The sequence below is a fragment of the Solanum dulcamara genome, chromosome 11, assembly GCF_947179165.1.
Source record: "Solanum dulcamara chromosome 11, daSolDulc1.2, whole genome shotgun sequence".
In the NCBI taxonomy this organism is placed as follows: Eukaryota; Viridiplantae; Streptophyta; class Magnoliopsida; order Solanales; family Solanaceae; genus Solanum; species Solanum dulcamara.
This window is the reverse complement of record NC_077247.1, coordinates 35,022,586-35,046,446: the sequence shown is the minus strand read 5'-3', so window position 1 is coordinate 35,046,446 and position 23,861 is coordinate 35,022,586. Positions and strand designations below refer to the sequence as shown.

The 23,861-nt window shown below is 34.5% G+C and overlaps 2 protein-coding genes and 1 long non-coding RNA gene across 8 annotated transcripts in view; 2 read left to right on the top strand and 1 right to left on the bottom strand.

Annotated features, from left to right (window-relative positions):
* LOC129872821 (RNA pseudouridine synthase 5) overlaps nt 1-10,776 on the top strand; it is a 64,682-nt gene extending 53,906 nt beyond the window's left edge. For 5 of the 6 annotated variants that reach the window (XM_055947713.1, XM_055947717.1, XM_055947715.1 and 2 more), the window contains 9 exons: nt 1,881-2,049; nt 2,951-3,035; nt 7,282-7,366; nt 7,525-7,600; nt 7,737-7,804; nt 7,925-7,994; nt 8,947-9,025; nt 9,613-9,706; nt 10,250-10,776. In XM_055947713.1, coding sequence (XP_055803688.1) covers nt 1,881-2,049; nt 2,951-3,035; nt 7,282-7,366; nt 7,525-7,600; nt 7,737-7,804; nt 7,925-7,994; nt 8,947-9,025; nt 9,613-9,706; nt 10,250-10,315 — 792 coding nt within the window. In that variant the 3' untranslated portion in view covers nt 10,316-10,776. The remainder of the gene's footprint in view (nt 1-1,880; nt 2,050-2,950; nt 3,036-7,281; nt 7,367-7,524; nt 7,601-7,736; nt 7,805-7,924; nt 7,995-8,946; nt 9,026-9,612; nt 9,707-10,249) is intronic. The other variant, XM_055947714.1, reaches the window with a different exon arrangement.
* Nucleotides 10,777-11,933: 1,157 nt separating this feature from the next.
* LOC129873290 (uncharacterized) lies at nt 11,934-13,676 on the bottom strand. The gene is made up of 2 exons (XR_008762703.1): nt 13,385-13,676; nt 11,934-12,947 (listed from the first exon to the last, which is right to left on the bottom strand). It is a non-coding gene; the product is annotated as an uncharacterized LOC129873290 (long non-coding RNA).
* Nucleotides 13,677-18,653: 4,977 nt separating this feature from the next.
* LOC129873882 (peroxidase 72-like) lies at nt 18,654-21,738 on the top strand. Its single transcript, XM_055949068.1, has 4 exons — nt 18,654-18,915; nt 20,282-20,473; nt 20,560-20,725; nt 21,160-21,738. The coding sequence occupies exons 1-4, from the start codon at nt 18,691-18,693 to the stop codon at nt 21,588-21,590; spliced, it is 1,014 nt and encodes a 337-aa protein (XP_055805043.1). The 5' UTR covers nt 18,654-18,690; the 3' UTR covers nt 21,591-21,738.
* Nucleotides 21,739-23,861: the final 2,123 nt, after the last annotated feature.

Below are 23,861 nucleotides of genomic sequence, written 5' to 3'. Positions count from 1 at the left end.
TGGGGGTAGGTTGACTCTCATCAAGTCAGTTTTAGATGGGCTACCTACCTACATGATGAGTCTATTCCCAATACCCAAGAGCACTGAGAAGAGAATCAACAGAATGAGAAGATTCTTCATTTGGCAAGGGAACAAAGAAAAAAGAGGCTACAACCTGGTGTAATTGGGAGATACTCACTTTGAGCAGAAAACAAGGTGGCCTTGGCATGAGAAATCTTAGGATCCAGAATAATTGCTTGCTACAGAAATGGCCATGGAGATTTTGTACTGAAGATAGAGCCCTATGGAGAAGATTCATAGCAGGGAAATATGGCTTGTCTAGCCAATGGACTACTGAGGATGTGATGGGGTCGTTTGGATGCAGTGTATGGAAGACCATTAGAAGGCTGTGGCCAGAGTTCAATAACAATATCTATATTAGTGTGGGTAATGGCTTGAAAACAGATTTCTGGAATGAAATCTGGAAGGGGATGATAGCTTGAGGAACTTATTCCCAAACCTCTACACCTTGAGCTTACAAAGATCTGCTACTGTTGCTCAAATATGGAGCCAACAAGGGTGGAATGTAGTGTTCAGGAGGGCGCTGAATGACTGGGAATTTGAGGATGTGGCCAGGCTACTAGAAGTGCTGAACACCCCACCAGGCATATCTCAAAGAAAGGACATACCAATTCGGAAGCTACATAGCAAAGGAATGTTCACAGTTAAATCTTGCTACGGGAGGATGAATGTTCATCAGTCAGTGACTAACAAATGGCCTTGGAAGCTAGTGTGGAAGACACAAAGCCCATTAAAAGTAGCATGTTTTGCCTGGTTGGTCATAAGAAAAGCTTGCCTTACCCATGAGGCAATACAAAAAAGGGGGATGCAGTTTTGCTCAAGATGCTTTATGTGTGAGCAGAAAGCAGAAGTAAATAATCATTTGTTCATTCACTGTAAAACAGCTTCAAAATTGTGGAATATGTTTTTGTGTATACTAGGGGTTAGCTGGGTGATGCCAAAGACAACCATGGAGCTCCTTAATGGCTGGTCAGGAATTGGCAACAGAAGGAAAAGTGAAGACTGGTGGAAGACTATCCCAGCCTGTATATGGTGGACTCTATGGAAAGAAAGGAATGCTAGGTGTTTTGAAGGACAAAAAGATAGTTTTCAGAAGATAAAAATGAAATGCTTAAGTCTTTTGTTTTTTTGGTGTAAGCAAGATTTGGTAGGGGAAAGCATAGAGATAGTCGATTTGATAGGAAACTTGTAATTCTGTATATCTTTTTGAGGGTGTGCCCACCACCCTGTGGGATGTAAGTTTCCAATTCATCATCCTTTTGTGAATACAAAGTTACCCTTATCTCAAAATATAAAGGTTTAATCGTTGTTGTTACACTTACATTATGATCGGTGTTCGCCAGGAGTCTTTTTGGTTTGGTTAGAGATTTGTATGTCACTGTAGGGATAAATGCGATATTTAGAGTATCCCTTTGGATAATCTGTAGGCAAATTCCAGTATTGGAATAAACCCAAATGAATGGAATGGATATAAAGGATCTATATAGTCACCCAACTTGTTTGAAATTGAGGCATAGTCGTTGTAAACTCATTGATCTTTCTTTCTACATGCCCAGTTCTGATCTTGAATGAAAATTTTAAACTGGGACAAGTTAAAGTAAAGAAGCCTTGCTCTTTATAAAAAAAAAGTAAAGAAGCCTTGCTGTTGGAAGTCTTATGAGTGGATGTATAAAGAGCTTGGAGTATTTATATGTATGCATGTATGATGTATGTATGTGTGTGTGTGTGTGTATATATATATAGCATAGCTGGTAGAGAATTTTTCACACCATCCTATAGGAGCCAAAGGTATATTCATGTTATGTATTCTCAATTTTCAGATTGTTGTAAATAAACCTTCTGGTTTGCAAGTTCTTCCTGGAGGGTTATACCAGCAGCGGACTGTCTTGACACAACTCCAGTGGCATGCACACAAGCTGACAACCACTTCATCAGGTTGTCAAAAAACACATCCAGTACCAGTTCATCGCCTAGGAAGGGGTACATCAGGTGAGTTATCTAGGTACATCCGTACATGCATTTCTGCTCCAAGTACACTGATAGAACAAAGAATGAATTTGTGATCTGAGTATAATTTGTAAGATGGGTAATCTTTCATTTCATGTCATGTCCCTTTATTTAAAAAGAACAGAATTACATAAACCTGTCATAAATGGTAGCAGATAAGTTTTAATTTGAATTAATAAACAAAACTACTAGATGTAAATATAATAAAATATTAAAATTATTGCTATCTTTCACCTCCATTCTGCAAAGAAAACAGAAATATAACCAATTCTGGAAAAAATTGAATTGAATTGATTCAGATATGTTTTTTGTAATATTTTGATGAACAAGGATGAATATATTTATTTCCAGCAACAAGAGAATGCTGGTAGGTTTTTTCCATTGTATTTTGTTTTTTTAAATGTTAATTGTCATTCAATGTGACTACATTAGCTTCATGATTGTTGGATTCCCAACTGCACTCTTGAATTTTTGCATGATTTGAAAAATCAGTAGACTAGTCCATCTTAGAAAAAACTCTCCATAGTATTCTGATTTCTGCATATAGTTTCCAACAGGTGGACCTTTAATCGTCCTCTGTCATGGAAACCCATTATTCTTGCCTAGTTTTAGTCGAAATCTGCAAATACCTATTTCACCATTTTACTTTTCAATAAATGTGAATATTATAGTCCCTTTTTATTAATAGGATCTGACAGTAATCTAATCCTGATCTTATTTCTGAGATCTAGTAACCAATACAAAGTCGAGTCATCATGCAGTAGAGGTTTTTACTAGAACTATGGGCACTTTCTAATATCATAAAAAATTCATGTAACAGTTTTTTGTTCATCTGAAATCAAGTAAGAAAGAACATTCTTGATTCTTTTATGGAATGTTCCAGGAATACTGCTCTGTGCAAAAACAAAGCTTGGTAAATCTCGCCTTGCAGCATATTTTGCTGAGGGGACGTCAAATGTTGAAGACAAGTATGTTGAGTTTGCTTCACCACTTAGACATGCCATATTTTTCCTTACATACTTATGCTGCTATTGTTAATATCAGTAAGAGCATCACTATGATAATACAATATAGGCAGCTTACTGTCTATGCTCGAGTGTCAGACCCTGATGCATCAAGTTGTCTTATTAATATTATTATTGTTCTATAAAACATTTGTTAATTTGGCGTGCAAAATTCTCTCTTGAATCTTGATTGAGTCGGATATGCCGCTACATTGCTAAACATCTGATTGTCCAAATTCTTCTGGTTTTCATCATGCTTAATAGAAAAAACTCCTATTTAATGGCCTATAACAGCTCAGAAATTGTCCTCCCCCCCACCCCACCCAGTTGAAGTTTTAGAGAGAAAACTCAGCTTACTCTATACTTATACAAGGGTCAATTGTGTAGTGATTTCAAGTGTTCGAGTATTTTGGTGTTTTAGTTCTACCATTCACTTTTTTCTATCAGTACCATTCACTTAACTTTATACTTCCATTAATTGTTTCCAACATACTGAGGTTAGTTTGTTTCTTTATTTTCTTTTATTTGGACAATATTCTGTAGGCTTAGATGTTTTTTTTGCTTTAAATTTCAGTTTGACCATTCTAACAATGTGTAAAGAGATTTGTCAATTATAACTTCTGGATTGAAAGATTGTGTTATATGAAGGTAAAGAACACAATGAGAACAACAACATATCCAGAGTGATCCTTCATGTGGGGTTTGGGGAGGGTAGAGGGTATGCAGATGTTACCCCTACCTTGTGAGTTAGAGAAGCTATTTCCAATAGACCCTTGGCTCAAGAAAAACATTTCAAAATAGGTTTGATAAATACAAGGTGAAAGAAGCTCGGATGGTAATACTAAGAAAATATTTACAGTAAAAAAAGAAAGATAACCAAAGCAAAAGAACAAAAGTAAAGATAAAGTTGAAGAATAAGAAATAATAAAATAATAATGATAATATTGAAAAGGAGAAGAGAGAGCAAATAAGATACTCCCAAGCCAAAACCATGCTCCCCCACAAGGCCACAATTATTTGCCAACCTTCTACCCTTATCCTCGACCTCCATGCTCTTCTATCTGGGGTCATGTCCTCGGTGAACTGAAGATGTGTCATGTCTTATCTAATCACTTTCCCCAATTCTTCTTTAGTCTACCTCTACCTCTCCTTAGGCCTATAACTGTCAATCTCTCGCATCTCCTCACTGAGGCATCTGTGCTCCTCTTCACGTGCCCGAACCATCTCAATCTCACTGTCCTCATTTTGTGCACCACGGAGAGCACTCCCACCTTTTCCTGTATATCTTCGTTCCTAATCTTATCTCTCTTAGTATCATCCTCCTTTCTGCTTACTTTCATCTTTTGAACGTGGGAACAATATCAATAATTCAAAAAAGAAGAGAATCTTGAGCATAAACTTTTACAACTGAAAGGTTACTATATTAATTAAGCATTTCCACAGTAGATATGACAAAATATCTTCTTTTTTCTTTCCCAATTTACTCTAGTATGATTATGCTGTTTCATTTCTTATTTTTTTCTTTGGGGATGATTAGCTCGATATTTCCTAGTTAAGAAGGTAACTCAGGTCTTTGAGAGCTGTTGTAAGTGCTGGAGTAAGAAAAGATACAAACAGCAATTGCTGCTGTTGAATAGAAAGTTGCCTCATTGAAGCGAGATTATTCTATTCCTCCTTGATGCAGATTACACAGCGCTCTTTATTTGTTTGGAACCCTTATTAGCTTCATTCATCCATACATCCTTCCTTATGTAAAATGTAAATAGGAAGTTGGTAATTTAAACATCCAAACTTTCTACATAGATACGTTGGTATATAAGATACTCCAGACTTGGTTCTCACAAGCAGCAACTTATGCTACCCACTCAATCAGTTCCAGTCACACCAATGGTTTGAGAGCGCTCACCTCAACGTCAGTTAAGCTCTTCAGTTTGTTCTGTTTACAACAATATATCGTTCTCTGATATTTGAACCTTTTTAGTAGACTTGATTTGTTGTCAGGTGAGAACAAGATTGTCTTTTAACCTTCAGCAGTCTTTGTAGAGGTGAACAAAACAAATTTAGGTTTAATCGAATCTTCAACTCTCACCTTTTGACCAAGTATTCTCTAAATTATCCTAGTAACTCTCTTGCCCATCAACATCACTTCATAGAACACACTGTTGAGGTCATTAGAGAAGTCTCTGAAAAGTATGAATCACTTTGTCAATGCATAGGATATTATAGGTCATTGGTCCCCTTAAATATCTAACTCTCTATTTTGGTTCTCTTGGAACTTTCTAGAATGCAATCAAGTTGAGCTTAAAGTTAGCATTGTTGGTTTGATTAAAAGATGGGGCAGGAAAAAAGGTTGAAAATGTCTCTCAATGGATTGAAATAGCTTTCAATTGCTTTATTAATCATTGAGGGGCTTTAGATAGCCAATATAAAATGCATAATCTGCATAATTTGAAATTTAAAACAACCTAAAAAAACTCAACAACTCAACAACTCAAACAACCTAACTAAAACTCAAAATTCAAATTCATTTAAACTAAACAACTTATTGTGCTAAAAACCACTGCAGTAACTAAAAACAAATTTCAACACTCCTCCTTTGCTTTAGTTACTGCAATTTTAAAAACTGCTCCTCAATTTTTGCTCTAGTAGTTGATCTTGAAATTTTCTTGGTTATTTTGAACTTGCACATTTTTTGGATATTGATCTTTCGCTTTTTCTTTGTTTTTTCTTCTTTTGATTTTGTGTTTCATGTTCTTCCATGACATTATCTTGTATAGAAGTTCTTTTGAAAGTGCTTTTATTTGGACAATTGTAGAATCTGCAAAGTGTTTTTGTAAGCATTTTCCATCCATCACAACAACACATATGACATAAGTTATAAAATATGATTGCATTTTCACCAACCAAATTTGATAGTTTTTGTCAGTAAAACTTTTTTGAGCATTCAAAGAGAGACTGTTGCTTGACATCAATATTTGTTGAAAATAGTCCTATGCTTTAAAAATAAGCATGGATTGAAAATGGGTAGCCCTAATGGGTTAAAATGGATAGCCCTGATGGGTTAAAAGGTAGCCCTTGGTCGTTAAAAATAGTATGATAGTTGTTTGAAAGAACTCACAGCTTCCGTAGGATCAATGAGACTCTGATACCACTGTTGGTTTTTTTAAAAGATGGTGCAACAAAAAAGGTTGAAAATGTCTCTCAATGGATTGAAGTAGCTTTCAATAATTTTATTAATCATTGACGGCCTTTAAATAGACAACATAAAACACATAATCTGCATAATTTGAAATTTAAAACAACCTAAAATATCTCAACAACTCACATAAAATTCAAAATTCAAATTCATTTAAACTAAACAACTTATTTTGCTAAAAGCGACTGCAGTAACTAAAAGTAAATTTCAACAAGCATTATCAAAACAAAAGTTGGGTGCAAAATTAGTTTGCTTTTAGACATTACATCCCTTTACAAGCTACATGGTATCCACTTATATAAGCTTAGAATTCTGAAGTCAAATCCAGCACATTTAAGCATTAAGTTCTATGATTACACAGTTTTCCGTAGGGGTAAGGTTTGCGTATACCCCACCCTCCTCCTCCCCAGACCCCACTTGTGGGAACACACTGGGTATATTGTTATTATTGATTACCCACTTTTCTGTCTTTACTAAATCATGCCCAGTCCATTTATAAACCCCCAAATGGAGAGAAAACCAAGTTCTTACAGATTAAAGAGCAGTGAGACCAGTATGAAGGACTTTATTTATTTTACCAACGTAGGAAGACTTCATTTTTCCTATATCTCACTTGCAGTTCAGCTTTACTTCTGCATGCTTATTGACTTATTGTGTCATATAATGAAGATAGCTGATGGTTAGTAAGTAAAGGACTAAAAGTCAGGCGTTAGGTCCAATCATTACTTTCTGTTGCTTTCTTCCTTGACATTAGCTTTGTAATTTTTGATATTTTAATCTTCTGAAAAAAACGAAATCCTAATCTGAAGAGGGTGACTCACTGACTCTATTTGACACTTTTTGGAATGGCACTTGTGGACCGCCTACTAAAGCCTCAAGGCAAATTCAGAAACATCATTTGCTTCTTGAAAGTTGTGCTCCTTCCTGTACTTTTCTGCTATAATTAGCACATATTTGTCTTGTAAAAAGTTTTTCAATCATTTTGTCAACGATGGTTAAACTTTACTTGTATAGATACACCAACTCAGAGTGCAATACAATGAGGAAGATTTGCAAGATATATCGGGCGCTAGTAAGTGGTGTGATGGATATGGATGAGGTAATAGCATAGCATTATTCTCCATCTCATTGACCCCCCCTTTGGCCTCCTATGCATGTTCGCACCTCAGTTTGGTTTCAATTGTTCTGTTGGAGTGTCTATTGTACGGCAGTCAATCCATCAGGTTACTGGAATTTAAAAGTAGTTTTGACTGATAGGTTGTCATCAAGCAACCAATTGGTACAATTAAATATCCTGGAGTTGCTAAAGGGTTGTATGTTGCTTCTCCTTCAGGTTTTCAAATTTATTTATTTTAGGCGAACATTTCCTTGATTAACTTTTTATAAAAGATCCATTCAGTTGTTATCATTCATGCGGTGCTTCAGATGACACTAGTGTTGTCTTAATCTGTTCTGATCTTTTTTTCTAGGGAAGCCAGCTCTGAGCAGTGTTCGCGTTCTTGAAAGGGATTCGGAGAATAATTGCACATTGGTTCAGGTATTAGAAGTCTAGACATAAGAAATTTAATGTTATAGACACCTTCCTTAACCTTCCCTACCCTTGAGCAGGAGAAGGAACCTTATATCTTATTTCCTTAACATTGTACATTATTAACAGGTTGAAATTCAATCTGGAAGGCCACACCAAATCCGTATCCATCTCTCTTTCATTGGATTTCCACTAATTGGTAAATCTGAATTTTTTTAATCTATTCTCCCCCATCATAAAAGAATAAATATAAGCATAGAAGTGGAAATATCAGTTTGTGTCTTCTAAAAGAAACACACACAAAAGAAAAGAGAAACACGAAGTTCACCAACTTCAACCATGTATTGACTAGTACTTCGACATTGGATGGTGCATTGCAGACATTTGTCGTTCTTAGTAATATGAAAGCATATCAGTAAGTATCTACTTAAGTGCACGAGTAAAGGAGAAAAGGTGATGGAAGAACTTAAGTCTATACATTGGGTTACGATAAGAGAATGAGTCCTGAACTAAGCCTGTGGACTATGCATCTGCTTTGTTACAGAAATGTCAATGACCTCTCTGATTAAGTCGACATGAGGCCCTCTACAACGTAAATATGTTATTGGAACTATGGGGCATTGGAATGTGTTTCTTCCTCTAGGTTATAGCGAAGCAAAAATGATTTACTTATCTAAATGCAGGTTTAGATACTTCTTCCGCTGACAAACAATTGCAAGCTTAAAAAAGAGCAGTTAGTATTTCCTTACTGTATCGTTCATTATGTAATTTCTCATCGAATATCTAGTGTTCAGATTTTGTTACCGAGTACACTCCCCTGTACAATGTGGTCCGTCCAAGGCTAAGAATTGTTATCCCTGAGTTAATTGTAACTGTGTGCAAGCTGAACATCTAGGCAACAGTCCTACTACCTTCATAGACCATAGAGGGTCTGTTTAAAGAGATTGGTTCTGGAAAAAATAATTTGTATACCTTATCATACTAACCAACCACAATTGATTAATCTTTGTGTATAATTAGGAGTGCTCTTGTAACATAGCTGTAGCATACCACACCAGCTTTTCTGCTCATGTAGTATTACAAACTTGTATTGCCCAGCAGCTCTTCTGTAAGTTCCTTTTATGATTTATAAATAATTGTTATCTTACCAGGTGATCCTCTTTATGCATCTGGCGGGCAACCAAAGTGCTTTCATCCTGAATTAACGGGTGAAAGTTTTGAGAAGGATGGGTATGAAATTGGACTTTTATTTGTTGGTATTCATTTTAATTAGATAGTCCTAGTAGTAAACACTAACTGAATTTGCTATCTAGGTTACCCTTCTTCCACATCTTTTGTTATCCTGTTAAGCGAGAAAGTACTTATCAACAGTGACCTTTATCATGACAGTTATAGACAAGAAGTTCACAGATTTCTCTAATACATTAGGCCTATTTTGGACCAAATAAAGCTTTATCCTTCATGTTAATTGCGAAGATAGTCAAATTACTTAAAATTGAAACAGAAAGCAGCTGAATGTTTATTCTATAAAAAAAAAAAGGGCAGCCCGGTGCACTAAAGCTCCCTCTATGCGCGGGGTCCGGGGAAGGGCCTGACCACAAGGGTCTATTGTACGCAGCCTTGCCTTGCATTTCTGCCAGAGGCTGTTTCCAAGGCTTGAACCCGTGACCTCCTGGTCACATGGCAGCAACTTTACCAGTTACTCCAAGGCTCCCCTTCTGAATATTTATTCTATCTAATCACTTTAAACAAGAACAATAGCTTCGTCTGCTGCTAATATCGTGATCTGATTTTAGTTGGCTTTACTTTCTTATTAGTGGCTATCAAAGACCTGAGAATCCTGTTCCTGGAGACTGTGGATATAACCTGCATGCACATCAAGTAGTTCTTATTCACCCAATCACAAATGAGGTTAGTTTTTTTCTTAATATAGTTTTAGAAACCAGTAATTTTGATGTCACCGATCAAACAAAAATCAGTAATTTCAATGCGACATTTGCATATTTACAACCCTAGCAATTCTATTATTAGTCATTTGCTGTTTTACATTAATGAATCAGATGAGTATTCAACTGAAATGCTTGTTTTGATGAAACAGTCTTGCTGACAGTTTAAGCTGTTTGATTACTTTATTGCTGTTATCACTCTATACCTTTATCATGTAGCAACACTGACTTTACCAAACGGGACCTTACTACCTTGAGTGTGATCTTTAACGCTGGATGGGTCTCAACTCCACAAACCTTAAGCATGCACTCATCCATTTCCTTTGGTCTAACTATGGAACTAGATTGATTGAATGTTCCCAAGCTTTCGATGCTTCAGATTTGGCAAATATACAAAGAGGATCATATTTGACAGTAGAATTATTTTTAAAAAAATTTAAACAAGGTTGGTTACCTTGCTAGATATCTCAATTCAAAGTAAACTTATTGACAGTGCTTCATCTTGCAGTTTTTCAAAATTACAGCACCTCTTCCAGCCATCCTTCAAACACGAGAAGAACGCAAGGCGAGCTAGCCAAACTCCAGCTAGAAGTTGTGCCCTTAGCTAGGTAGTGAAGCTCATACTACTACTTAGACGGCTGATTTCCAATGAAAGTAGAAGCATTATTTAGTGATTCAAGTCATGGTACAATGTCTCATAACTTATAACCTGAGCGCTCTCTTTTTTTTTTGGTCAAAATTTTTTGGAAAAAAGAATAGTGGAGATTTTTATATCTAAACAAGAACAGAAAAAACTAAGGGGTTGTTTGGTACGGTGTATTAGGGGCTGTTCGGTACTTGAATATGCTTGCCGCGGAGAAAGAAAATAGTCCATGTATTATGTATGGTATTATTTAGTACTATGTTTGATAAGAATTTTGGATCTATGTATAACTAATTCATGTATTAGTTAGACACCCTACATGGTATTATAGGATGTATAATTAATATCTTCCATTTGGTGGTATTAGTAATATATAGGATTCAATTCCACGAGATTAATTGATATAAAGACAAAAATACCCCTCAAATTCTTTAAATCATTTTGTTTATTTTCTTGATTTTATGTTTTATATTTGTATTAGTAAATTTATTTAAATAAATTAGCTTACAATTTTTATTATTTAGAGAGAGTTGTTTGTTGCTAAATAAATCCAACGCAAATCAATATTGAGTTGTTTAACATTTACTAATTGAAAAAGTAAATATATGACCACACGAATTTTGTGATTTTAATTGAATGTATTATTTGTTGATATATATGTGTTTGTCTAATTATTTGTATTTTGAACAATTTATAAAATTGCATACAACTTGTAATTTTTATTAGTAAATGTAGATGGTTTATTTGATTTTACTATTTTTTACTATTTTTTCGATTTTAAAATTAGATGGTCTATTTTTTTAAATTAAAAATTGATGTTGTGGGTGATCAATTTATTAAGATAACAATTATTTACACTCAATAATACAAGTGAGAAAATAACAAACATGTTGACAAAATTGTTGTTCTCCTAGCTAGTTAGAAGGCCACAAAAAAATAATATTTTTTGATAGTTATTTATATTGACCCAATTATATAGAAGAAAGAATTTCATAATAATTCAAGAGTATAATTGGAAAAAAGATTTTTATAAAGTTTTAATTTAAACATAAGATTAGGAGGAAGCAACGAATCAAACATTTGACAAAAAACAAACTCTGCATTGCTAATCCTATAGATATTTTTAAGGGTGGTCTATGAGAAGTATTATGACCATTGCATCAGTCATTATGGGGCAACCCATAAATAAGTCACTAATAGGTGAGTTGGGACCTTGGCTCGTAAAAGAGTGTGGTTAGATTTGCACATACTTTACCTTATGAGACTCTTATAAAATTTTATTGGATATATTGTTGTTGATCACACCAAACGACCCCTTCTTTGGAACAAAATTAACAGCCACTTGACAATAATATAAAATATCAAAAGAAACTAGAGAAAAACAAGAGGGCGGGAAAGATGAAAGGGGAGAATAATTGGAATATCAAAAATGCAAAATGGTACTGATTTTTTTTTATTTTTTTTTTGTAATGGGGGCAGGGGAAGGGAAAATTGGGAGGGGATTACAATGCGGATAATCAAATCCTAACCAACAAAATAAAAATTCAGGTAATCAACCAACTGAGCTAATAAGATTCCCCTACTGAACTTCTTACACCTACCAAACTCTTGATAATTTATTGCTGTATTTCCATCAATACAACAAATACAAAGCTGCTACTGGCAAATATTAGAGACGTAGAATTCTGTAACCAAAAAGACGGCAACATCTACTGCCCTATGGTTTCCTGGATTAAACTTACAAAAACTATTGTACATTGTGGCAAAAAGAGAATTGCCACGGAGACCTTACACTGGCTTCCCTTGCAAATGCTTGCCGCCTGCCCACTAAATTGTTCAAATTCCGCCCAGTGGTCTTCACAACCCCATGCAAAGTAGGCTGCTCCATTTTGGTGGAAGATATCGCATAATTACCAAATGCCGCAGGATATTTTGCCAGCAGGATAGCAGAATCGGGCAACCAAGCAAACCCTGTCTGTATCCCAAAAACCAAAACTCCTGACTGGATGATTCTCAGAACCCAGCAAGTTATTTCGCTCGAATTTGGAATTGCCATCTAAACTATGACTTGCACTTAACGAATCGCTGCCAACTTTCAACTGCTGGTTGCTACCATCACTCCACTGTGCATTGGAACTAGGATTTGGCTTAGGGCATGGTTTACTGAGAATCTGTCCGAACAATTTCACATCACATTTGATGAATTACCTCCTGTCTGTTCTTGGTCGGGAATCAGAAGATCAGAAACAGAACCACCACCACGATTTGTACCATTGCACTTCTGGAGAAAGCAACCAGTAGTAGAAAATGTATCAAATTGTAAATTCCTACCCACCTTCTGGATTTCTTGCAATGTGCAGCCAGGATCTCCATTAAAATGACATTATTCACAGATTGGGCTTTCTATCTTCCAAAGAGCAGTTTGACCTACCTATTTGAGTTATTTCTGCTTTTCTATCTTTCAAATCATGTTCAGTCCCCTGATTTCTTCCCCTAAATGCTAGGCAGTAACTTCATTGGGACGGTACGTCAGGCAAGCCAATTTCAACACCTTCCCGAGAAACTGTAACCATATTCATGGAAGTAGCAATTATTTTAAATGAAGGGTATCCGAGCCGGTGCATATATATATATGGCATGGATTGTTACTTCTATGCATGTTGTCACTTGTAGTTTAATTAGAAACAAACAACTTACAAATAATCACAAACTTCCTTTTACTTAAATACTACTCCCTCTCTCCGTCCTTATTTACTTCTTAAATATTTTCTAATTTAATTTTTTTTTTTACTTATTAATTTTGATAAAGGATAATTTATTTTTTACTATTATATTCTCAATTTATTAATATTGAGTTAATATCTTTAAAAAATATAATAAATAAATATGTTTAAAATTCTATTCTATTCATTATTGAAATAAAATAATAAACTTACTCTATGAATAATTATTTTCTTAATAGATATGACTGAATAAAAAAGAAACGGAGAGAATACTCACCTTCCAAAAAATAATCACAAAGGGGGACTGCAGATATCTAAATTACAAACAAAAAGTGCTATTTAGTTACACGCATTCCAAACATTACCCCATTCTCGTCCTTGAAGAAGTATATGGTCCGTGGTAGCTTCATATCACCAACCAACTTAGTTTGAAATTGAAACTTAGTTATTATTGTAATAAAACTTAATAAATTAATTGAAAAGCAAATTTGATCTAATAACTGAAAAGAAGATATTTTTGTACCATTTTTAATACGATAAAGCTATTTTTGAATCAAACATAATGTTAAAAAAACTGAGAAAAAAATGATGAAATCTTCTTAGAAGATACCCGATTAGGATGAATCGCACAAATCAAGCCTGAGATCGTGAAATAAGAAACGTGATTGAGATGGAATATGGGGGAAAAATAAAATAAAATAAAAAAAGCTGTGTAATAGGGATTTGAAAGAGGAGATATTGAAGAGGGGAAACAATGGGGAACCGAGCTCACGAGCCTGACCACATTTAATGTAATATTGTTTATCTATTTAATAAGGAAAGTTTAGTACATCGAACTACTTTTTTTATTGATATAAATATATATATAAAAAAGAAATGATTATTATATATAATTAAATTTGCTATTTAATAGATAATTGTATTCATTTAATATAAAAAATATATAATAAAAGTTAATGTTTGTATAATAAAAAAAATTAATGTTTACTATAACCTGTAGTTTTTCCTTGTGATTAACGGCTGTAATTGCGTCTGATCTGATGGCTGAGATGAGTTCCAGCACACGTTAATTTGTGGGGGTCTAAGAGGACACGTGATCATTGCTTACAAAAGAGGACAAAATTATTTCATCTGAATTTTTCGCGAACATTTTTCGTTTCTTTAGAATTCATCTTCTCCAAATATTCTTCTTTGTTCTAATGTGAGATCGATGAAACACCATTTTCAACACCCCCTCAAAATGGAGGGGAGTGCAGAGAGACCCAACTTAGGAAGAATGGTGTGATGAGAAGGTCCAGAAAGCGCCTAAGTAAAAAGATCGGCGAGTTAAGAGGAAGCCGATACATAAGAGAGTGAAATGAGATCATATATCAGCAAGAAACTGTTGCCTGACAAAATGGCAATCGAGATCCACATTCTTGGTTCTCTCAGGAAAGACGGGGTTTCGGGCGATGTAAATCGATAATTGACTATCAGAGTGAACATGAATTGGAAGATCCGGCGGACAACCAAGGTCAAGAAGAAGTCGATTGAGCCAAGTCAACTCAGCTACAACAAGCAGCATAGAACGGTATTCAGTTTCCGCGTATGAAAAAAAGACAGAGTTATTTCTTAGACTTCCATTAAATGGAAGAACCTCCAAGAGTTACAAAATAACCACTAACAGAGCTGCGACTATTCAAACAAGTTCCTCAATCCTCATCGCAATAAGCAACTAATTTGAGAGAGGAATCTCCTGATAAAATTATACCTTGAGCAGGATTGATCCTCAAATAGCGGAGCACTCGAAGCGCTGCATTGAAATGAGGATTACGAGGCTCTTGCATAAACAGTGAAAGATGCTGGACTGCAAAATATATATCAGGCCGGCTATGAGTCAAGTAATTTAACTTATCTATTAACCTTCTATATGAAGTAGCATCAATCAAAGATTCCCCTCATGTAGTAGACAATTTGAATGTAGAATCGATTGGTGAAGAAGTAACTGGAAGATGTGAGCAGTCATATTTAGAGAGAAGTTCCATAGTATACTTCTGTTGAGTTATGATCAGTCCATGTGGTTCCCTGAGAATCTCAAGCCCAAGGAAATAATGTAAGTCTCCAAGATTCTTTATCTTAATTCATCATTAAGGAAAGACTTAAGCTGGTCAGGCTCATTTGAATTGTTTCCTGCCAAAATAATATTATCTATGTATACAACAACTATTTATATAAAAGGACCATCCTTCTTAACAAACAAAGAATAATCATTTAGAGGAGATGTAAATCCTTTATAGTATAGGGCTGAGAAGTAAGCTTAGCATACTACTGGCGTGAGGCTTGCCTCAATCCATACAAAGAATTAGTGAGCTTGCATACATGATGAGGACTAGGACCAATCATTACAGCAGGAAACCTCATGAACTATTCTCTTGTAAATCATCATGCAAAAATGCATTATTAACATCCAGTTGAGAAATAATCCACCCTTTCTTTGTTGCAATGGTTAAAATGCACCTAATAATGGTCATTGTAGCCACCGGAGAGAAAGTCTCATTAAAATCTATCCCTTCTTTCTGAACATCACCTCATACTATGAATCTTGCGTTCAACCTTTCCAAAGTCCCATTTGAACTTTGCTTTACCTTGTAGACCCACTTACAAGGTAGAGTCTTCTTGTCCTTAGGTAAACTAACTACTTCCAAGTCTTGTTAGACTCTAAGGCTGCAAATTCAGATGTCATTGCCTGCTGCCAGCCTGGGTGCATTGCAACTTGTGCAAAACTGGTCGGTTCAGTGATGTTTAAAGTATTGTTCAGGATATGTTGATTAGGTAAAGAAAGTGTTGCAAAAGGGTAGATATGAGGCTCAATTGGAGAAGTAAAACAAGACTGAGTTAGATCAGTGAGGTAAACTACATTACATATGCAATCTGATAGATATCCAGGCTTCTTATGAGGCCTAGTGGGCTGCCTGATAGGTATTACAGTAGGAGGAATACAAGGCATGGTAGAATGATGAGAAATAGGAGAGGGACAAGTTGATACAGGGGAAGTCATTAGTAGACTGACTTAGCTGGATTGGAATGGTGAAGAGTGATTAGAAGACTGACTTAGCTTGATTAGGAAAGTGGACTACCTGATAGGTGTAGTGATTCTGTAACATTTATCCACTGTATGTCCAAGTTTCTTACAGTGAGAATAGACCAAGTTAGACTTCTTCCACTTGCAATCATTGATTCCATTAGCATGATTATTAGTAGTCAAATAGGAAGTAGAACTTCTTAAAAAATATGAGTGAATGGCAGACTCTTTTTGTTGTTCATCTTGCATGATTAGATTTTCTAGACTCATTATAAGGAAGGGTTTATCATCAGAATGTCACTTCTTGCAGAAGAGTAAGCATCATTCAGACCCATTAGGAATTAAATGAGCCTCTCATCCTATAGAGATTTGGCTGACACACTTTTTCCGCCACAAGTACAGTCATAAGAACAACAATTTCTGGTATTTAAAATATTCAGTTCACCCCATAGTCCCTTAAGCTTAGTATAATACCCTGTTATGTCATTTGTTCCCTGAATTAAATCATTTAATTCCTTTTGCAGGTGATAGAGTTTGGCCCCATAGGGCTGTCCAAACCTGTCTTCAAGATCTTTCCAATGGGCTTGTGTTGATTTTGAATAGATAACACTATCAACAGTGCTTAGGAAGGGAGTTGAGTAACCAAGAGGTCACCCTGTCATTACTTCTGTTCCAGGGTTGAAGATCTGTGAACAAGTACCTGAAGACTTGCAACTTCCATCAATTAAGCCCAACTTATTTTAGCTGACAGAGCAATAAGGATGGATCTTCTCCAACCCCAATAGCCCGTTGCTTCAAAGATGAAGTTTACAAGTGATAGTCCAGTTGAATCTGATGGGAGAAGGAAGAAGGGGCTACTTGAATCCATTGATAAGGATCCAGTAGCTGATGAGATCACAACAGAACCAGTTTCCATTGATGTAGCAATTTAGTACTGTTCTGATATCATATAGAAATTTGCAGAAAATAAATGTAGAAATTAGATAGACATTTGAATTGAAGAACAAAAATTAAAGAGACTTGAATTGAAAATTTTCTGATGATTGTATTGATTATTTGATTTTACATGTATAGATGTATTTACACAATAAAATAAATAAAAAATACGAAGTATTTTGTACAGGTGTGCTATTTCTATTGGGCTTTGCATAACAAACTCTAAACCATATTCCAAGTATCCAAAGCTTGCGATTAACGGATGTGATTGTGTTTGATTTGATGGTTGAGATGAGTTTCAGCACACATTAATTTGCGGGGCCTCAGAGGACACATATTCATTGCTAACAGAAGAGGGCAAGATTATTTCATCCTAATTTTGCCCTAACATTTGAAATGCTTCCCTCGTTTCTTTAAACTTCATCTTCTCCAAATGTTATTCTTTGAGATCGATGAAAAACACCATTTTCAACAAACTTGTTGGCTTCAAAGGGACTCTTGAGCTCAGATTAAGTTCTGGTTACTAAGAATCAAGAATCACTAACATTGGTGAAACAATATGCAGAGAACAATGAGCTTTACTCCGAGCATTTCACAAAGTCTATGGTTAAGATGGGAAATATTTCATCTTTAATTGTGTCTCTCTATATATTATGTATTTTCTTGTTTCTTTCAACATTCTTAAGTTTTACTTTCTCTATCATGAAATATTCTCATTGTCAATTTATGTGGCACAATTTCGTATTTAATTAATCTATCATAAAGTTCTCCTTTTTATATTTAAAAATAATTTAGATGATTTAGAGTCACAGAAATGCATTGCCATATGGGATTACATTTCTTATATTAACATCAAAAGCAAACGACTTGCTATAACAGCAATCATGTTCTGGCCTTCTGTGTTCTCCTGTTTTCTGTTTATGATATTCAAAAATTGAATCACTTCAGTTGTTCTTGAAAATACCTAAACGACTTTCATATTGATATGTATTTTTGGAGGGTTAATAGCTGATAGCTCTTTCAGTTCCATTGTCTTCAGAAATTTGAAGTCCTAATTCATATATGGTTCAAATGAAAGTATCTTGTGGTCCTCTTTTGTCAACAGAGCAGGTGCTTCTGCTCCAACTTTAAGATTCTGAGTACTTTTTATATTATTAATTAGTATAATAGCTTTTGATTAAAGATTTACCCTTGATAACTACAATATATTTGGATTTTGGTTAGGAGAGACGACTACCCCAATACATGCCCATTACTAATTAAGCTATTAGTAAGGTAGGAAGTCATAATCAATCATTTGTAATTCATTGAGAATGATTTCAAAATCTTGAAAATTCTTATAAAGTTGAATGTTAATTCTCAATCACGGACCAAATCAATCATAGATAAAGAATATGTCTCTGCTTCACTTTGTGAATAAACTACTAATTTCATAACTAATTATAAGCTACCAACTCCATTTGTAACAAATATTCCATTCATTGAACATTATATATAGCACTCGTTATTCCCATAGCTTTTATAATCACATTCTCAAATTAATCCCTAGTATACTAATTAAGTCCTTAACTAGATACTTTTTCAATATGGCTCAATCAATGAGCTTCTTCATGGTCATTGTTCTCATTGCTTTTGCGCCAATTTGTTTGTCTACCAAGACTTATGGTGGTTATCTATTCCCACAATTTTATGACCGTTCATGTCCCCAAGCAAAAGAAATAGTCAAGTCTATTGTTGCCAAGGCCGTAGCCAAAGAGGCTCGAATGGCTGCTTCTTTGCTGAGGCTGCATTTCCATGATTGCTTTGTCAAGGTAAGACTAATGTTATTATATGCATGTCACTCCCTCCGATTTCAATTTATGTGACACACCTTTTTGTTTAGTTCTTTCTGAAAAAGAATGTCACATTTCCATAATTACAAACAACTTAACTTAATAATTCTCTTTTTACCTTAATGAAATGATTTATAGACATAAATATCTAAGGTTTGTTTTATACCACAAATTTTAAAAGTCATTCTTTCTTAAAATTTGTATCAAAACAAACTGTGCACATAACTTGGGCTAGAGATAATAATATTTGTATCGGTTAGACCTGTAATGGCGAAGTCAGAAATTCTAATAAGTTTATTAAAAGAAATGTAAGAATGTCACAGTTCTACCAAGGGAAATTCAAAAAATAAATAAATCACATTCAATAAAATAGAAATTCGCGATGGACAACTTTTGTCACTAATCAACACCATTCATCGCTAATACTATTTAAAGACTGATTAAAATCATACTAGATACGAGCTATTTAGAGACAAATCAATAACAAATTACATAGTTAATGCTTTTTTTTTTTAGGGAAAAGGACATGATATACTCCTCAACTTTGTCATTTAGTGCTAATATATCTCTCGTTATAAAAGTGGTTCATATATATCTTTACAAATGACTCAGATATACCATTTTCCTCTAACGGAAGTGAAAAAATAATTTTAAATTTATTTTTTAATTAAAATAATAATTCATGTAGGGGTATATTTGGTTTTTCTCATTTTTCATTCACACTTTTTTCTTTAATTTCTCATATTTTTACACTAAAGAATGAAAGAAAAAAAATGAAATAAGAATAAGAAACTCATATAACGATAATCAAAGAAGTAAAAAAATAATTCATGTCTGAGAAGATCATATATACCCCTACATTAATTTTTTTAAAAAATTAAAAATCAAGAAAATAAATTTAAAAGTACTTTTTCATTTCCGTTAGAGGAAAAGGGTATACGTGAGCCATTTTGTAACGGTAGGGATATATGTGAACCACTTTTATAATGGTAAAAGTATATGTGAGTCACTTTTATAACAAAAGTTATATCAACTCTAAATAACAAAGTTGAGTGATATATCAAACCTTTTTTTTTATAGTGGACCCAAGGATGCCATACATGTGATTCATACCTCTGACCTAAACAATTTTATAGCCACCTTTGCCACTACTTTCTCTCTAGTCTAAGGGATTCAACAATCATATACACATTGATATACAGTAAAGTTAATTTTATCCTATCACACGAAGTAATTTTCTGACGAAGAGAATTCAGTTGAACCCCTTCGGACCATGTAGCTTCGCCCCTGAGTTAGACCGCAGTACAAAGTGATGACTAACTATAATTTTCAATCTTTGATGTAGGGGTGTGATGCATCTCTGCTTCTTGACAGCAGTGGAAGCATAGTTAGTGAGAAAAGATCAAATCCCAACAGGAATTCGGCACGTGGATTTGAAGTCATTGATGAAATTAAGAAGGCACTTGAGAAGGAGTGCCCTCAAACTGTATCATGTGCAGACATATTGGCACTAGCTGCAAGGGATTCAACAGTTTTAGTAAGTTGAATAGCTATCATACAAAAGTACATTTTTAAGATTAACAAAACTTGACATTTTTAATTAATATATTTTTGTTTATTCAGGCTGGTGGACCAAACTGGGAGGTACCATTAGGAAGAAGAGACTCCAGGGGTGCCAGTTTAAGTGGCTCCAACTATAATATCCCTGCTCCAAACAACACATTTAATACCATTCTTACTAAATTCAAGTTGAAGGGGCTTGATATTGTTGATCTTGTAGCTTTATCTGGTAAAACTTCCTCTCTTTCGCTTTCCTAGAGGACGTAGACGTTAACGTTTAACTTCTATACAACGTGTATGAAACAATTTTTACACAATCATCTAACGACAATAACAAGTAAACTGTTCATAAAAAGTGGAATTAGTCATTACTTAGAAAAAAAATAAGACAGTCAACCTGCTACAACAGGTTAAATTATAATATAAAACAACGACGTATATAAATTAAATTAGTACCTAGAGTACTTATCACACGTGAAACCATAGTTAATGAGTTCAACTTATATACATCGATAATGTAATGCGATTTATAGTGCTGGTGTTTTATACCTATTATAGAATATAACATATTAACAACAACTTTCTGTGTGCTATTTCCTTAAAATGATATTGTAAACTTGTAAACAAGTTATCACTTAATTAATGTCAAAATTTGTTCTGCAGGGAGCCACACAATTGGAAATGCAAGATGCACTAGCTTCAGGCAGAGACTTTACAATCAGTCAGGAAATAGTTTACCAGACTCTACACTGGAACAGTCATATGCTGCCCAATTGCGCGCTAAGTGTCCAAGATCTGGTGGTGACCAAACCTTATTTTTCTTGGACTTTGTCTCCCCAACAAAATTTGACAACAGCTACTTCAAGAACTTGTTGGCTTCAAAGGGACTTTTGAACTCAGACCAAGTTCTTGTTACTAAGAATCAAGAATCACTAACATTGGTGAAACAATATGCAGAGAACAATGAGCTTTTCTTCGAGCATTTCACGAAATCTATGGTTAAGATGGGAAATATTTCACCTTTGACGGGTTCCAGGGGAGAAATCAGGAAGAATTGCAGGAAGATCAACAAGCAGCATGAAAAAAAGGAATAATTGTGGCTCTATATATTGTTATGTATTTGTTTTTTTCTTTCAACATTCTTGAATTTTACTTTCTCATGAAATATTCTCTGTCTTAATTTATATGGTGAACTTTCCTTTTTAATCTATCTAAAAAGTTCGCTTTTCTAATGTTAACGTCAAAAAAAGCAAACGACTTACTATAACAGCAATCATGTTCTGGGTTCTCTGTTTTCTGCTTATGATATTCAAAATTGAATCACTTCAATTGTTCTTGCAAAATACCGGTAAAACGACTTTCATATTGATATGTACTTTTGGAGGGTTCATAGCTGATAGCTCTTTCAGTTCCATTGCAATTCAGGAATTTGAAGTCTTAAATCATAAGCTATACTACAAATTCTCATGTACAGTGTGTTAGGTACGAAGGAAAATGAAAAACATTTTCTACCAGGAGCTACAAAGAGAGGGCATTGTTGAGTCGAACTTCAAGGGAACTCATTTACGCACACAACCTTAAATTTCCTACTCAATCCCATAACCTGCATATTCAATGGAAATTCTTCAATTATTTGCCAAGTTATGGCTTTATTCCAAAAACTTATGGGTCATGAACCCTTCAAAAAGACTACATCATCATGAAAGAGTCATATCTTACTATTGCTAAACGATCTATATATATAAAAGGCTCTAAGGCATATATGGTTAACTTTAGTATGATAAAATCCACCATTGATGAATGGATGTGAGATATTTTAGGTCATTGTCGAAGCTAACACAGAGAGCAAATAACTGGTTCTTTGTATTGATAGAAGGAATGAATATAGAATGAATTATCTCTACTCTACTAGCAACTATTTATAGAGTAACTAATTAACTACCTTGCTAACTACCTAGCCATCTAGTGGTCATTCTGTTATAACGGAATGCCAGCTATACACAACTCATTAGTGTTTCTCTATGATCATCTCAACAACCCCCTTCAAGCTAGGTGGTGAAAACACATTTAGGACTTCCAAGTCCCTTTGTCAACAAATCTGCCTCTTGTTCAGTTGTTGGGACATATTCTGGATGTATCAAACCTTGTTGCACCTTTTCCTTTATGAAGTGACAATCAATATCTGTTTTGTTCTCTCATGGAACATAGGGTTATTTGCTATCTGCATAGCTGATTTACTATCTGTAAACAACTGAATTGAAGTGTGAATGGAAAATGTGGGGAACCAAGTGAAGGGAAAAAGTCATTTCTCCCTCATTGGTAGAAGAAAGGAAAATGATTGTCCTTATATTAGGAAAGACTTCATTTAACTCATAAAAGGCCAAGTAGAGAGTGCCCCTCGCGCCGTCATCGTCGCTTGCTCGACTTCAGCTATTGATTTGGCTTTGGATGTAATTGATTGATAATTTAGATCATTATTTAATTTCTTTTTTCTTTAATATTAATTATTAATCCGCTGAATTATTTATTAATTAATTAATTCATAGAATTAATTTGAATTAATTAAATTGCGGAATTAATAACAGAATTAATGAATTAATTCATGAAACGAATTAATTTGAAATTCGCGAACTTGGAAAGGATCTGTTCCTAACGAATAGATATTTCCCTTCGCGGATTCGGAAAGGACCCTTTCCTTCCGAACAGACACTTCCCTTCTCAAAAAAAACCATGCATGTTCTGAACAGACGAGACTGTTCTGAACAGGTGAATTTGCAGCCTTGTTAGCTATAAATAGAGAGGTCTCCTCTCAGTTTTCAATATCAAATTTTTTTCTTCTTCTGCATATATTTTCTTACAAATAAAGTTGTGTCTTTGTATGATTACGTTGCTATTTTTTGAGTTCGCTGAAATTATCAAAGTTTGAGGTACCGCTACTTCTTTAATGTTCTATCTGTTTTATCTTGGAAGGAAATAATCAATAACCTTGGGTACAGTGAGAGAATTAAATTCCTTAAGGACACAATGTGAATTCTGTGGACTTGGATACTATTTCTTTCTTTTCATCTTAAATTATTTTCAGTTCACTAACTTTAATATATGAGATAAAAAGCTTAAGGAATTTACATATTTTTTCCTGTCTCTGACGGTTCTGGAGATTAAAACCTTTATAGTTTTCTACTCTGTCTGAATCTAATACTGATTTGACGAATATAAAAACTTCATCAGTATTCAAGATTCATTCGTTAACGATTGGAAGAATATAAAAACTTCATCGTTAAACTAGAAACAAATTGTATATTTCTGTTTCATCTTATATTCTGTTTGGGGGCTGAAAACTAAAATCGAAAGATTTTCTACTCCAG

Excerpts from the sequence above, each read along its gene's own strand:
- LOC129873882 (XM_055949068.1), top strand. The coding sequence starts at position 18,691 with ATGGCTCAATCAATGAGCTTCTTCATGGTCATTGTTCTCATTGCTTTT. Across the intron at positions 20,474-20,559 it reads CAAGGGATTCAACAGTTTTA|GCTGGTGGACCAAACTGGGA; the intron begins GTAAGTTGAATA and ends TTGTTTATTCAG. Across the intron at positions 20,726-21,159 it reads TGATCTTGTAGCTTTATCTG|GGAGCCACACAATTGGAAAT; the intron begins GTAAAACTTCCT and ends TTTGTTCTGCAG.